The sequence below is a fragment of the Pongo abelii genome, chromosome 20 (assembly GCF_028885655.2).
Source record: "Pongo abelii isolate AG06213 chromosome 20, NHGRI_mPonAbe1-v2.0_pri, whole genome shotgun sequence".
Lineage (NCBI taxonomy): Eukaryota > Metazoa > Chordata > Mammalia > Primates > Hominidae > Pongo > Pongo abelii.
Window position 1 is genome coordinate 51,959,169 of NC_072005.2, and position 14,732 is coordinate 51,973,900.

The 14,732-nt window shown below is 50.7% G+C and overlaps 1 protein-coding gene across 1 annotated transcript; it reads right to left on the minus strand.

The window, feature by feature from the left end:
• Positions 1–9,616: 9,616 nt before the first annotated feature.
• NANOS2 (nanos C2HC-type zinc finger 2) lies at positions 9,617–11,281 on the minus strand. The gene has a single exon (XM_002829431.4). It carries the CDS (start codon positions 11,194–11,196, stop codon positions 10,780–10,782), a length of 417 nt encoding a protein of 138 aa, XP_002829477.1. The 5' UTR covers positions 11,197–11,281; the 3' UTR covers positions 9,617–10,779.
• Positions 11,282–14,732: the final 3,451 nt, after the last annotated feature.

Here is a 14,732-nt window from a genome sequence, read left to right on the forward strand (position 1 = left end):
ATGACCTGAGGTCAGGGGTTCGAGACAAACCTGACCAACATAGTGAAACCCCATCTCTACTGAAAATACAAAAATTAGGTGGGCATGGTGGTGCATGCCTGTAATCCCAGCTACTCGGGAGGCTGAGGCACGAGAATCGCTTAAACCCGGGAGGCGGAGGTTGCAGTGAGCTGAGATTGCACCACTGCACTCCACCTGGATGACAGAGTGAGACTCCGTCTCAAAAAAAAAAAAAAAAACAAACCCCCAAAAATACATGCCTGTAGTCCCAGCTACTTGGGAGGCTGAGGCGGGAAGATCGCTTGAGCCCAGGAGTTGCAGGCTGCAGTGAGCTATGATCAGGCCACTGCTCTCCAGCTGGGGCAACAGAGTGAGACCCTGTCTCAAAAGAAGAGAGAGAGAGAAAAAAGGCCCCTCTGCCTGCTGTGTGGAGGGTGGATGGGAGGGAGCAAGACTACTGGGCGGAGTCAAAAAAAGTCATGAGCAGGGGTAAGAAAAGGATTAGGAAAGCCGGGGGAGACTAGACTAAGACAGGGACAGTGTCAAGGGGGGACACGGAGAGACATTTGAGAGAATATATGGAAAGCATGGTGAGTGTCGCGCTAGCAAGGGAAAGGAAGATATCTAGGTGAAACCCAAGTCTCTGGCCCAGGTTCCCACTTGGGGGTGTGGGGTCGTGTAAGATATGGTGAATGTAACGCTGGGTGCAGTGGCTCACGCCTGTAATCCCAACACTTTGAGAGGCTGAGACAGGTGGATCATCTGAGGTCAGGAGTTCGAGACCAGCCTGGCCAACATGGTGAAACCCTGTCTCTACTAAAAAAAAAAAAAAAAAAAAAAAAAAAATTAGCTGGGTGTGGTGGCATGTGCCTGTAATCCTAGCTACTCGGGAGGCTGAGGCAGGAGAATCTCTTGAGCCTAGGAGGCACAGATTGCAGTGAACCGAGATCTCACCACTGCACTCCAGCCTGGGTGACAGAGTGAGACTCTGCCTCAAAAAAATAAAAAAAAAGGCCGGGCACGGTGGCTCACGCTTGTAATCCCAGCACTTTGGGAGGCCGAGGCAGGCAGATCATGAGGTCAGGAGATCGAGACCATTCTGGCTAACATGGTGAAACCCCGTCTCTACTAAAAATACAAAAAATTAGCCGGGAGTGGTGGCAGGCGCCTGAAGTCCCAGCTACTCAGGAGGCTGAGGCAGGAGAATGGCATGAAGCCGGGAGGCTGAGCTTGCAGTGAGCTGAGACTGCGGCACTGCATTCCAGCCTGGGGGACAGCGTGAGACTCTGCCTCAAAAAAAAAAATTAAATTAAAAAAATAAGAACAACAACAAAAAAAACACAAACAAAAAAAGATATGTGAGTGTAAAGTGACCAACAGGTTGAACTATTTCCCCCCAAAAGAGAGGCTGAAGTCCTGATCCCCCAGTGCTTCAGAATGTGACCTTATTTTGAAATAGGGTCCTTGGAGAGGGAATTCGTTAAGATGAGGCCATACCAGTGTAGGGTGGACCCTTCATTCCTCATTCCTGGTGTCTTTATAAGAAGAGGAGACATACACGGAAGACAATTCTATGGTGACAGAAGCAGAGACGGGGGTGATGCAGCCACAAGCCCAGGAAGGCCCTGTGCTATCAGAAGCTGGAAGAAGCCAGGAAAGATCACCCCCTAGAGCCTCGTCAGGAGTGAGGCCACGCCCATGCCTTGATTTCGGATTTTCAGCCTGGTGAATCTGGGAGACAATACGTTTCTCTCTCTCTCTTTTTTTTTTTTTTGAGATGGAGTCTTGCTCTGTTGCCCAGGCTGGAGTACAGTGGCATGATCTCGGCTCACTGCAGCCTCTGCCTCCCGGATTCCAGTGATTCTCCTGCCTCAGTCTCCCGGGTAACTGGGATTACAGGCGCATGCCACCATGCCCAGCTAATTTTTGTATTTTTAGTAGAGACGGGGTTTCACAATGTTGGCCAGGCTGGTCTTGAACTCCTTACCTCAGGTGATCCGCCTGTCTCAGCCTCCCAAAGTGCTAGGATTACAGGTGTGAGCCACCGTGCCTAACCACGTTTCTCGTTTTAAACCACTCAGTTTGCGGTACGTTGTCATGGCAGCCACAGGAAACAAATGCACTGGGGACCCTGGGGGAGCATTCAGGGAGCTGCTGGCTCCATGGCAGTCCAGGCAGAGAGTTGAGTCTAAACCTGGCTTGGGGTTCACGAGACGGTGGGAGGTGGAGAGCCACAGGCAGTGGGGTTTGGAGCTCCACAGATGTGGGTAGCTGGAAGCTGGATGCAGGAAGTCAGAGGGCGAGACTTCTGGGATGAGGGTGAGTCAGGGAAGGCTTTCTAGGGCCACATTTTCTTTCTTGTCTTGCCTCTTTTCTTTTCTTCTCTTTTCTTTTCTTGATGGAGTTTTGCTCTTGTCGCCCAGGCTGGAGAGCAATGGTGTGATCTCGGCTCACAGCAACCTCTGCCTCCCTGGTTCAAGCGATTCTCCTGTCTCAGCCTCCTGAGTACCTGGGACTACAGGGGCACACCACCAACACCCGGCTAATTTTTTTTTTTTTTTAGTAGAGATGGGGTTTCACCCGTGTTGGCCAGGCTGGTCTCAAACACCTGACCTCAGATGATCCACCTGCCTTATCCTCCCAAAGTGCTAGGATTATAGGCATGAGCCACTGTGCCTGGCCAAGGGCCACATTTTCAAAACTGTGAGTTGTCTTTTTTTTTTTTTTTTGAGACAGAGACTTGCTCTATGGCCCAGACTGGAGTGCAGTGGTACAATCATGCAATCATGACTCAGACTTCCAGGCTTACCCTCCCACCTCAGCCTCTAGAGTAGCTGGAACTACAGGCACACACCACCATGCCCGGCTAAGTTTTAAAATTTTTTGTAGAGACAAGATCCCACTGTGTTGCCTAGGCTGGTCCCAAATTCCTGGGCTTGAGCAATCCTCTGAGAGGCCTCAGCCTCCAAGGGTGTTGGGATTACAGGCATGAGCCACTGAGTCCAGCCAAAACTGTGAATCTTGACCCATTAGTGAGTCCAGGAAAATACTTAGGAAGTTGCAAGGAGAGATATTTAGGAGGAAGAATGGACACGACTTGGAACCTGATGGGCTGTGAGGGGTGAGGGAAAAAGCCTAGATCTCTGGCCCTGGAGACAGGGTGCATTACATGGTAGGGCCGCCCAAGATGGGGACTTGAGGGGTAGCAGATGTAGGGGTAAGATGCTGAAGTGTTTTGGGATGTGGTGGGTATGAAAGGCCTGGGAAGGTTTGGGGAATGAGGAAGAGCATCCAGGAACCCATCAGGTATGTGGAAGAGGGCTGGAGGCAGAGGCGGAGTGGAAGCTAAATTTTTGTTTTGTGTTGTGTTGTTTTAATGCTGAAAGAAATGGACGCAACAAGCATATTAAGTGCTGCCCTAGGGCTGGGCCTGGTTGCTCATGCCTGTAATCCCAGCACTTTGGGAGGCTGAGGTAGGAGGATTGCTTGAGGCCAGGAGTTCAGGCTGCAGCGAGCTATTATCTTGCCACTGCACTCCAGCCTGGACGACAGAGCGAGCCTCTGTCTTGTCTTTTCTTTTCTTTCTTTTTTTTTTTTAATTTAAAAGATAGAGACGAGGTCCTGCTACATCACCCAGGTTGGTTTTGAACTCCTGGGCTCAAGTGATCCTATGGCCTCAGCCTCCCAAAATGCTGGGATTACAAGTGCGAGCCACTGCACTGGCTGATACCCTGTCTTAAAAAAAAAAAAGTGGCCAGGCATGGTGGCTCATGCCTGTAATCCCAGCACTTTGGGAGGCTGAGGCGGGTGGATGATGAGGTCAGGAGTTCGAGACCAGCCTGGCCAACATGGTGAATCCCCGTCTCTACTAAAAATACACAATTAGCCAGGTGTGGTGGTGCACGCCTATAATCCCAGCTACTTGGGAGGTGGAGGCAGGAGAATCGCTTGAACCAGAGCGGAGATTGCAGTGAGCTGAGATGGTGCCACTGCACTCTAGCCGGGCAACAAGAGCGAAACTCTGTCTCAAAAAAAAGAAAAAAAAAGGTGCTGCCATAGGCACCTGGGATACAGCAGTGAATAAAATACTGAACTCCACTCTCAGAGCTTCCTTTCTAGCTGGGGATGGTGGATGGACAGGAAGTAGCTCACTTCGTCAATCAGGGATAACACAGAGGAACAGAGCCAGCAGGGGGTATGTATGAAGTGATCTGTTGCAAGGAATTAGCTTACAGGATTGTAGGGCTGGCTAAGCAACTTCAAAATCCATACACAGGGCACCATCGGAAAGTGCAGGCTGGAGCTTTGGGCATGAACTGAAGCCACTGTCTACAGGCGGAATTTCCTCAGGGAGGCTTCGGCTCTGCTCTGAAAACCTTTTGACTGATTGCAGCAGGCCCACTTAGATTATTATTATTATTTATAGAGACGGAGTCTTGCTCTGTCGCCCAGGTTGGAGTTCAGTGGCACGATTTTGGCTCACTGCCAACCTCCGCTGCCCCAGTTCAAGCAATTCTCCTGCCTCAGCCTCCCGAGTAGCTGGGACTACAGGCGCCCACCACCACGCCCAGCTAATTTTGTTGTATTTTTAGTAGAGACAGGGTTTCACCATGTTGGCCAGACTGGTCTCGAACTCCTGACCTCAGGTGATCCGCCTGCCTCGGCCTCCCAAAGTGTTGGGATTACAGGCTTGAGCCACTGCACTGGCCTATTATTATTATTACTTGAGACAGAGTCTCACTCTGTCACCCAGGCCGGAGTGCAGTGGTGCGATCTCGGCTTACTGCAACCTCCGCCTCCTGGGTTCAAGCGACTCTCCTGCCTTCCAAGTAGCTGGGACTACAGGTGCATGCTACCACGCCTGGCTGATTTTTGTATTTTTAGTAGAGACAGGGTTTCACTATGTTGGCCAGTCTGGTCTTGAACTCCTGACTTCAGGGGATCCACCTGCCTTGGCCTCCCAAAGTGCTGGGATTACAGGTATGAGCCACCGCCCCCTCAGATTATCTAGGATAAATTTCCTTCCTTAAGGTAAACTAATTATAGTCTTTAATCACATCTGTGAGATATCTTCACAGCAACAGCTGGATTCATATTTGACTGAATGACTGGGGACAGCGGTCTAGACAAGCTGACATGTGAAACTGACCATTGCAACCAGAGACATAATAAACAACTCAGCCATGTGGCATGTTAGGTGGTGGTAAGTGCTAAGGAGGAAAGAAAAGTAGAGATGGGGTGGAGGGATTAGGAATATGTGGGTGGGAAGGCCTCGGGGAGAAGGTGGCCTTTGAGCAAAGGCTTGTGGGAAGTGGCAGAGTAAGCCATGTGGGTATCTGGGCCAAGAGCTGTCCAAGGAGCCGGAAGGGTGAGTGCAAAGGCCCCGAGGCCAGAATGTTCCAGAAGTGTTTGGGGAACAGTTTAGAGGCCAAAGTGGCTGGAGAAGACTGAGCAAATGGGAGAGGGTAGGAAAAGAGCCAGACTTGGGTGAGAGGCAGATTGTGTGGGGCCTTGTGGGCTGAGATGAGGATTTTGGCTTTTAGTTGGAGTGAGACAGTGACCACAGGAGGGCTCTGAGCAGAGGAGGGAGGTGAGCTGGCTTGTGTTTTAATGGGATCACTTTTGTTGGGTTTTGAAAATATACTCTTGGCTGGGCACAGTGGCTCACGCCTGTAATCCCAACACTTTGGGAGGCTGAGGCAGGTAGGTCACTTGAGGTCAGGAGTTTGAGACCAGCCTGGTCAACATGGCAAAACCCCGTCTCTACTAAAAATACAAAAATTAGCCAGGCGTGATAGCGGTCACCTGGAATCCCAGCTACTGGGGAGCCTGAGGCAGGAGACTTGCTTGAACCTGGGAGATGGAGGTTGCAGTGGGCCGAGATCATGCTACTGCATTCCAGCCTGGGAGACTGAGCGAGACTCCATCTCAAAAAAAAAAAAAAAAAAGAGAAAGAAAATAAAATATACTTTTTTTTTTTTTTTTTTGAGACAGTCTCCCTCTGTTGCTCAGGATGGAGTGCAGTGCCGTCTTCTCGGCTCACTGCAAACTGCGCCTCCCAGGCTCAAAGATTCTTGTGCCTCAGCCTCCCGGGTAGCTGGGATTACAGGTGTGCACCATCATGCCTGGCTAATTTTTTATTTTTAGCAGAGACGGGGTTTCGCCATGTTGACCAGGCTGGTCTTGAACTCCTGGCCTCAAGTGATCCACCTGCCTCGGCCTCCCAAAGGGCTGGGATTACAGGAATGAGCCACTGTGCCCAGCCTGAAAATATACCCTTAGGGGTTGAGAGTAGAAGCAGGAAGATCATTGAGGAGGTGACTGCAGTACTCTGGGTGAGAGGTGGTGGGGCATTGGAAGGTAGTGTGCTGGAGAAGAGATGGTCAGATTTGGGATGGATGTTGAAGCTAGAGCCAAGAGGATTTCCTAATGAATGTGAGATTTCTGTTTTGGACTGGATAAGAAGGAGGGAAGGAAAGAAGGGAAGGAAGGAAGGAACGTGGGGAGCGAGAAAGGAGAAAGGAAGGAGGGCAGAGGAAGAAGGCAAAAACGACAGATGGAGAGACCGTTAAGAGAGAATCTGGATCGGGCACAGTGGCTCATGCGTGTAATGCCAGCACTTTGTGAGGCCTAGGAGGGAGGATTGTTTGAGGCCGGGAGTTTGAGGCTGCTGTGAGCTATGACCACTCCACTGCATTCCAGCCTGGGCAAGACTTTTTGCGGGAGGGCAGAGAGAAGGAGAAACTGAATGATAAACCTAAAAATGATCTCTCAACATTCTTAGTACAAATTAAAAATAAAGACTTTTGTTAATAGTGCGATCTTGGCCGGGTGCAGTGGCTCACTCTTGTAATCCCAGCATTTTGGGAGGCCTAGGCAGGTAGATCATTTGAGGTCAGGAGTTTGAGACCAGCCTGGGCAACATGGTGAAACCCCATCTCTACTAAAAATACAAAAATTAGCCGGGCGTGGTGGTGGCGCATGCCTGTAGTCCCAGTTACTTGGTAAGCTGGGCAGGCAGGAGAATTGCTTGAACTCGGGAGGTGGATGTTGCAGTGAGCCGAGATGGTGCCACTGCACTCCAGCCTGGGTGAGAGAGAGAGACTCTGTCTCAAAAAAAAAAAAAAAAAAAAAAAAAAGTGCAATCTTTTCCCTTCCTTTGTATAAAATTCTCTAGAACGGGCCAAATACTGGTTAGCATTGGAAATCGGCTCTCATCTATGGTCACCACTCACCAGAACCCCTGGAACCCCACGTGTGCACAAATCCAGTTTCAGAGACCAATACAGTGGTAGGCACTCTTGGCCACTGTGGGAGTGTGAGGTGCAGAGATAAAGCCTTGGCCTTATATACTTCAGGGCACATTGGGGACTCTGTGAGGCTCTAGGTCTATCCTTAGTGGATCTAATTTTCCTTCCCTGGTTCTTTGTGGGTGTAGAACTATTCCCCTACTCTCTCTCCTAAGCCCAAAGTGGTGCTGGAGGGAAGAGGCCGTTCTGAAGCATTTGCTTTTCTGCATGGAGTCTCGCTGCTGTCTTCTCTGATTTCCTCAGGGGTGGGCGAGATGGTGTCTGATGCACACGGGTGCCATGCACAAGTCTCCAGTGGCCCCTGCATGCCCACTCTGCCCCTGTGTATCTCCTCTGAGCCCAGGAGGCTGCCCTGTGTGCTGTGCATCTGCCTGCCTGTCTGGTCTCTGGTTCATGAGAGGTAACTGCAGGAACGGGGCAGATGCAGGAGAATGACCAGCTGTCCTGCATCTGGCCTCGACCTGTCCACACCTGCAAAGCTCTCTGTCCCTTTTCCCATAACTCTCCGCATGCAGCCTTCTCACGGGCTCCAGGCCAGACTTTGACACAGCACCTACTTTAGTCCAGACTCCCTGGATGCCTCCCCAGAGCCCCAGTGCATTCCTTTCCTGTAGCTGTCATGACAAGGTACTGCAAACTGAGTGGTTTACAACAAGGGAAATGAGCCGGGCGTGGTGGCTCACGCCTGTAATCCTAACAGGCATGGGAGGATCGCTTGAAGCCAAGTGTTCGAGACCAGCTTGGGCAACAAAGCAAGACTCCAGCATGCCTGACTATTGTTTTGTATTTTTTGTAGAAACGGGGTCTCACTATATTGCCCAGGCTAGTCTCAAATTCATGGTCTCAAGTGATTCTCCCACCTCTGCCTCTCAGAGTGTTGGGATTACAGGCGTGAGCCACTGCGCAGGGCAGGGACCATAATTTTCAACACCTCGCCAATGGGGTCTGGGAGCTCAAAGTTTAAGAACTACCAAAAAGCAGGTCCTGGAAGATCCCGAGGGTTCACAGGGCCAGAGAAACCCATAGACATGACATGAAAAGGGAACAGGGATCAAGGCGGAGGCACGGGAGGAATTTGAGAGCCAGTTCATAGGTGGCAGATGTATCAGGGGCCGGCTGGAAGGGGAACCCAAAGCCCTTTCTTGTCCTGCCTCCGGCTTCCCCGTGTTGGGTCTGGCCAATGCAGCTACCTGCTCCTTCCTGCAGCCACTGAGGACAAAGCCAGATGAGAGGATGGAAACAGAGGCTGGACGCAGTGGCTCACGTTGTAATCCCAGCACTTTGGGAGGCCGAGAAGGGCAGATCACCTGAGGTCAGGAGTTCGAGACCAGCCTGGCCAACATGGTGAAGCCCCATCTCCACTAAAAACATATATATATGTGTCATATATATGTGTTATATATGTTATATATATTATATGTTTTATATATGTTTTATATATATTATATATGTTATATATATATTATATATGTTATATATATATGTTTTTTATATATATATATATATATATAAAATTAGCCGAGTGTGAGGCACTCTGGAGCCTGAGGCAGGAGAATCGCTTGAACCCAGGAGGCAGAGGTTACAGTGAGCTGATATCGGGCTACGGCACTCCAGCCTGGGCGACAGAGCGAGACTCCATCTCAAACAAACAAACAAAAAAGTCCAGGCGCAGTGGCTCATGCCTGCAATCCCAGCACTTTGAGAGACCGAGGTGGGCGGATCACCTGAGGTCAGGAGTTCGAGTCCAGCCTGGCCAAAATGGTGAAACCCCATCTCTACTAATAATACAAGAAAAAAAAAAAAAATTAGCCAGGCGTGGTGGTGGGCTCCTGTAATCCCAGCTACTTGGGAAGCTGAGGCAGGAGAATCGCTTGAACCCGGGAGGTTCAATGGTGCAGTGAGCCGAGACCACACCATTGGCACTCCATCCTGGGCAACAAGAACGAAACTCCGTCTCAAAACAGAAAAAACAAAAACCAAAAATAAAAATTACCTGGGTGTGGTGGCGTGCACCTGTAGTCCCGCCTACTCGGTCACCCCGTCTCTACTAAAAATACAAAAATGGCCAGACGTGGTGGTGCATGTCTATAATCCAGCTACTCGGGAGGCTGAGAGGCAGGAGAATCACTTGAACCCAAGAGGCGGAGGTTGTAGTGAGCCGAGATCGCGTCATTGCACTCCAGCCTGGGCGACAACAGCAAAACTCCATCTCAAAAAAAAAAAAAAAAAAAAAAAAAAAATTAGCCAGGCGTGGTGGGGAGCACCTGTAGTCCCAGCTATTTGAGAGGCTGAGGGAGGATAATCACTTGAATCCGGGCAGTGAGCCAAGATCGCGCCACTGCACTCCAGCCTGGGCGACAGAACAAGACCGTGTCTCACAAACAAACCAAAGACGGAAACAGATACAGCCATTTCAAAGACGACTGGAAAACCTTTTTATTCACCAGAGCTCAATACTCAGGGTCCCGACCCTGTGCCAAAAACTGAACAACTTAAAATCTGACGGGGGCTCTTCTTTTCTTTGCCCCTAAAATAAAAGCTAGGCCATTGCCATTCCCATCCAGGTACTCAAACCCCTTTCTTATCGGCGGTTCCTCGACTTGAACGTTGGAGGATGAAAAACACAGGAGGAAAAAAAAATGTCCTTTAGTCAACTATCATGATTTGGGGGGTCGGATGGGAGGTGATCGAGAGATATGCTTCTCGCTGGGGGAAAGGACCCATCGGTGATTTTGGGATGGGGGCAGGTGCCGGGTGCAATGGGCTGAACAAGGGGAAGAACAACCAGGGGGCATTGAAAGGTGTCAGCTCACCCGACGGCTCTCCATCCGCAGGTGAACCTGCGAAGACACGGTGCCCTCCAGTGACACGGTGCTCTCCAGCGTCCCACTCCGCTCCTGAGGGATGGGTACTGATGTCAGGGAAGGAATGAACAGGCGTGGTCCACGATGACACTGTGGTTCTGCAGGAGGCTGAAGGTGGAGAGGGCTGGTCTTAAGTCGACATCCCATCTTGAAGTTCTTGAGTGGGCACTTCTCAGCCAGCCTTGTTCAGTGTCTCCTAAGGGCTGGCTTGGGATAGCACTGTGGAATCCTGGAGGTTCAAAAATCCAAGAACTCCACAAGGAACAGAGAAGTCGAAGGGGCAGGGCTCTTGTCACCAGCAGGCCCCACGAGGACAAAAGATCCATGAACCGGGGCCCAGAGGGCGCTACAGGGCCGCGCAGGAAGGGTTCCCGCGGCACCAAGGACCCTTGGACGCCCACAGGCCAGAGCTCCGAGGGCTGACAGGTCCAAAGGGGCGGGGCTGGCCTGGCTCCCAGCAGCCTCCACTGTTTCAGGATCCAGCCAGGGTGGAGTTCTGGGGGCCAGAAATTCCAAAGGGCTGGGTGACTGGAAGAGAGAGTTTAGGGATTTGGGTGGGATGGACAAGGAGGGTCGGGGTGCGGGTGGTGGGCATCTCACGATCCTCAGCGCTTGACCCTGCGTCCGGCCGAGTTGCGCCCGCTGCGGCGGTAGAGGGACTGCTGGCCACCGTTGAGCGGGCAGTACTTGAGCGTATGGGCCTGGTCACCAGTGGCCCCGCACACGGGACACACGTAGTGCCTCAGGATGGGACACACCACCACGCCGTCCGGTGTCTTCAGCTGGTGTGAGGAGTAGACGTGGCGGGACTCCCCGTTGTGCTTGCAGAAGTTGCACAGGGTGCCTAGGCCCCCGTTGGCCCCTGGTCCCCCCAGCCCCTGATCCTGCCCCAGCGGGGGCCCGGGACTTGGCTCCTCAATCTCTTGGGTCTCCAGCCTTTGACCCCGACTTGCGATCAGCGCCCACACCACCTGGCTCAGGTTGAAGTAGTCCTTCCACATGTCAAAGGGTGGCAGCTGCATGGCACCAAAGCAGGGGTGGTGGGTCACTGGAGAGGGGCGGGGGCTGGGGGCCCGTGGGCAAGGGCAAGAGCAGCAGGCGTTTCCCAGAGCAGAAGGGAGCTGCACCCCTTTTTATAATGCCCAGAGACTCTTCTGAGCAAAGGTGGAGCTTAGGATTTAAAGGGCCCACTCCCTGCCCAGAACCCCCATCTGACTTTAGTTCTTCACAGAGATGTGGAAGGAGGTCATTCCCCTGATCTCTGGTCCCAGCTCTGCTGCCAAGGTGCTCTGTGTCCTCTGGGAAGACACTTCCACTCTCTGTGCCTCAGTTTCCCAGTCTGTTCAAAGAAAGTCTGTGTCTGCAAATATCCCCCACCCCTAGGCTGGAGGGGCTGCACCCTTCATAGACTTCAGAGTTATTCCTAATCATCATAGCAGCCAGGCTGGGCGCAGTGCCTCACACCTGTAATCCCGGCACTTTGGGAGGCTGAGGAAGGAGGATCGCTTGAGCCCAGGACCTCTAGGCCAGCGTGAGCAAAATAGCGAGACCTTGTCTCTACAAAAAATAAAAAGACAAAAATAATAATAACAACATGACCTGATTTATTTTATTTATTTATTTATTTGAGACGGAGTCTTGCTATATTGCCCAGGCTGGAGTGCGATGGCACGATCTCAGCTCACTGCAACCTCCGCCTCCTGGGTTCAAGCGATTCTCCTGCCTCAGCCTCCTGAGTAGCTGGGATTACAGGCGCCCACCATCAAGCCTGGCTAATTTTTTTTGTTTTTGTATTTTTAGTAGAGACAAGGTCTCACCATATTGGCCAGGCTGGTCTCAAACTTCTGACCTCAGGTAATCCACCTGTCTCTGCCTCCCAAAGTGCTGGGATTACAGGCGTGAGCCACTGCGCCCGGCCTATTATTTTCACTTTACAGAGAAAGATATGAAGCTTGGAGAGGTTAAGGAATGTATCCAAGGTCACACAACAAGGAAATGGCAGAGTCGGGTTTCATACTCACTCTGGGAACTGGGAATTGATGTTAAAAGTGGCAGAGGACCTTGGCACAGAGCGATCTCACTTAGAATGCCCCCTCTTGGGCTGGGCATGCTGGCTCACGCCTGTAATCCTAATATTTTGGGAGGCTGAGGCTAGAGAATCACTTGAAGCCAGGAGTTTGAGACCAGCCTGGGTAACATAGTGAGACCCTGTCTCTACATATAATACAAAATCAGCTGGGCATGGTGGCATGTGCCTGTAATCTTAGCTAGTGAGGAGGCTGAAGCAGGAGGATCACTTGAGCCCAGGAGGTTTAGGCTTCAGTGAGTCATGATTGTGCCACTGCACTCCAGCCTGGGCTACGGAGTGGACCCTGTCTTTTTTTTTATGAGATGGAGTCTTGCTCTGTCACCCAGGCTGTAGTGCAGTGGCACAATCTTGGCTTACTGCAATCTCCGCCTCCCAGGTTCAAGTGATTCTCCTGCCTCAGCCTCACAAGTAGTTGGGATTACAGGTGCACACCATCACACCTGGCTAATTTTTTGTATTAGTAGAGATGGGATTTTGACATGTTGGGCAAGCTGGTCTGGAACTCCTGACCTCAGGTGTGATCCACCTGCCTCGGCCTCTCAAAGTGCTGGGATTACAGGCATGAGCCACTGTGTCTGGCCAACCCTGTCTCTCTAAAAAAAAAAAAAAAAAAGAAAAGAAACCACTGTGTCTGGCCAACCCTGTCTCTCAAAAAAAAAAAAAAAAAAGAAAGCCCTTTCTTGGCCCCATCCATTGTCTTAAATCCTTCCTGGCCTTTGGAACCAGCAAAAGCCTCATCTCCCGCCCACCGCACCTACAGGGGTTCTTCTTCCACCCACAGTCTCCATGGGCCACCTTGATATTCAATACATAGTTATTGAGGCTCCATACTGGGTGCTGGAAATTCAGCAGTGACCAAGGCTACCTTATGCTTGCTTCATGAACGAGTTCAGGAGAGCGACCAGTGAATGAGAAAACACTAGACTGTAAAGACCTGCTGGCCTGTGAACCGGGTGTTCTAAGAGTGGCTGGCTCAGGAATGGGACTTGGAAGCTGAGACCACTAAGAAGAATCTTCCAGGAAGAGGAACACAGGATATGGAAACTGTGGCTGGGCATGGTGGCTCATGCCTGTAATCCCAGCACTTTGAAAGGCCGAGGTGGGTGGGTCACCTGAGGTCAGGAGTTTGAGACCAACCTGGCCAAGATGGTGAAACACCCCCCATCTCTACTAAAAATACAAAAATTAGCAGGCTGGGCACAGTGGCTCACGCCTGTAATCCCAGCACTTTGGGAGGCTGAGGCGGGCGGATCACGAGGTCAGGAGGTTGAGACTAGCCTTGGCAACATGGTGAAACCCCGTCTTTACTAAAAACACAAAAATTAGCTGGCATGGTGGCGGGTGCCTGTGATCCCAGCTACTCAGGAAGCTGAGGCAGGAGAATTGCTTGAACCTGGGAGGCAGAGGTTGCAGTGAGCTGAGATCGTGCCATTGTACTCCAGCCTGGGTGACAGAGCGAGGCTCCATTTCAAAAAAAAAAAAAAAAGTAATAAAAAATAAAATAAAATAAAATTAGCTGGGCGCAGTGGTGGGTGCCTGTAGTCCCAGCTACTTGGGAGGCTGAGGCAGGAGAATTGCTTGAATCCGGAAGGCGGAGGTTGCAGTGAGTCGAGTTAGGGCCACTGCACTCCAGCCAGGGTGACAGAATGAGACTCCATCTCAAAAAAAAAAGACATCCTGAAATTTGGGAACAGCAAGGGGGCTGGAGTGGCTAGAATGGAGTGAAGGTCCCAGGATGAAGCCAGCATGGTTTGCAGAGGCTGGATACCCTCAGACTCTGCAAATCTCCCTTAGGGCATGTTTTGGAATTGGTGAGGGCGTTTTGAGTTTGTCACCGTGATTGGGGGTGTGGCTTGATTTAGTAGGTGGGGACCAGGGATGGCAGATATCTCAGCAGTTTGCACCACCAAGACCTGTTCTGGGCCCCACTTAACTTTCCAGTGTCCCACTGAACACCCATCTAGGTAGAAAAACCCATTTATAATTATCCAAATTCAGAGCCTACCTATGTTTTACATATAAGCACTAGGTGCTTTTTGCAATATTTTAAGATAACACACATTTTTCCTGGAATGCAACCACTGTGTTCATTCTGGTCTTCAAGCTCTTGGTTTTTCTGAGAACTTTATTCAGTTATTCACCAATTCTAGAAGCCACAACACTCAAGGCAATGTTGCTTGTGGTATCTGTCTCCAAACAACATACCATTTGTTTGTATCTCATTCATGGTGAATCTACACAGAGAGGCTAGTGTCTGCCCCGCTCAGATGATTTTTGGAGTGTCCATGCCTGAGCATTTATACACTTAAATAGACATTATTTTATTATAAATTACTGTCTTTTTATTTTCCCTTTATATTTTGGTTAGGACATGACACGATACCCATTTTTGAAAATAAAATTTGTGACTGGGCACAGTGGCTCATGCTTGTAATCCCAGCACTCTGGGAGACCGAGGCAGGTAGGTCA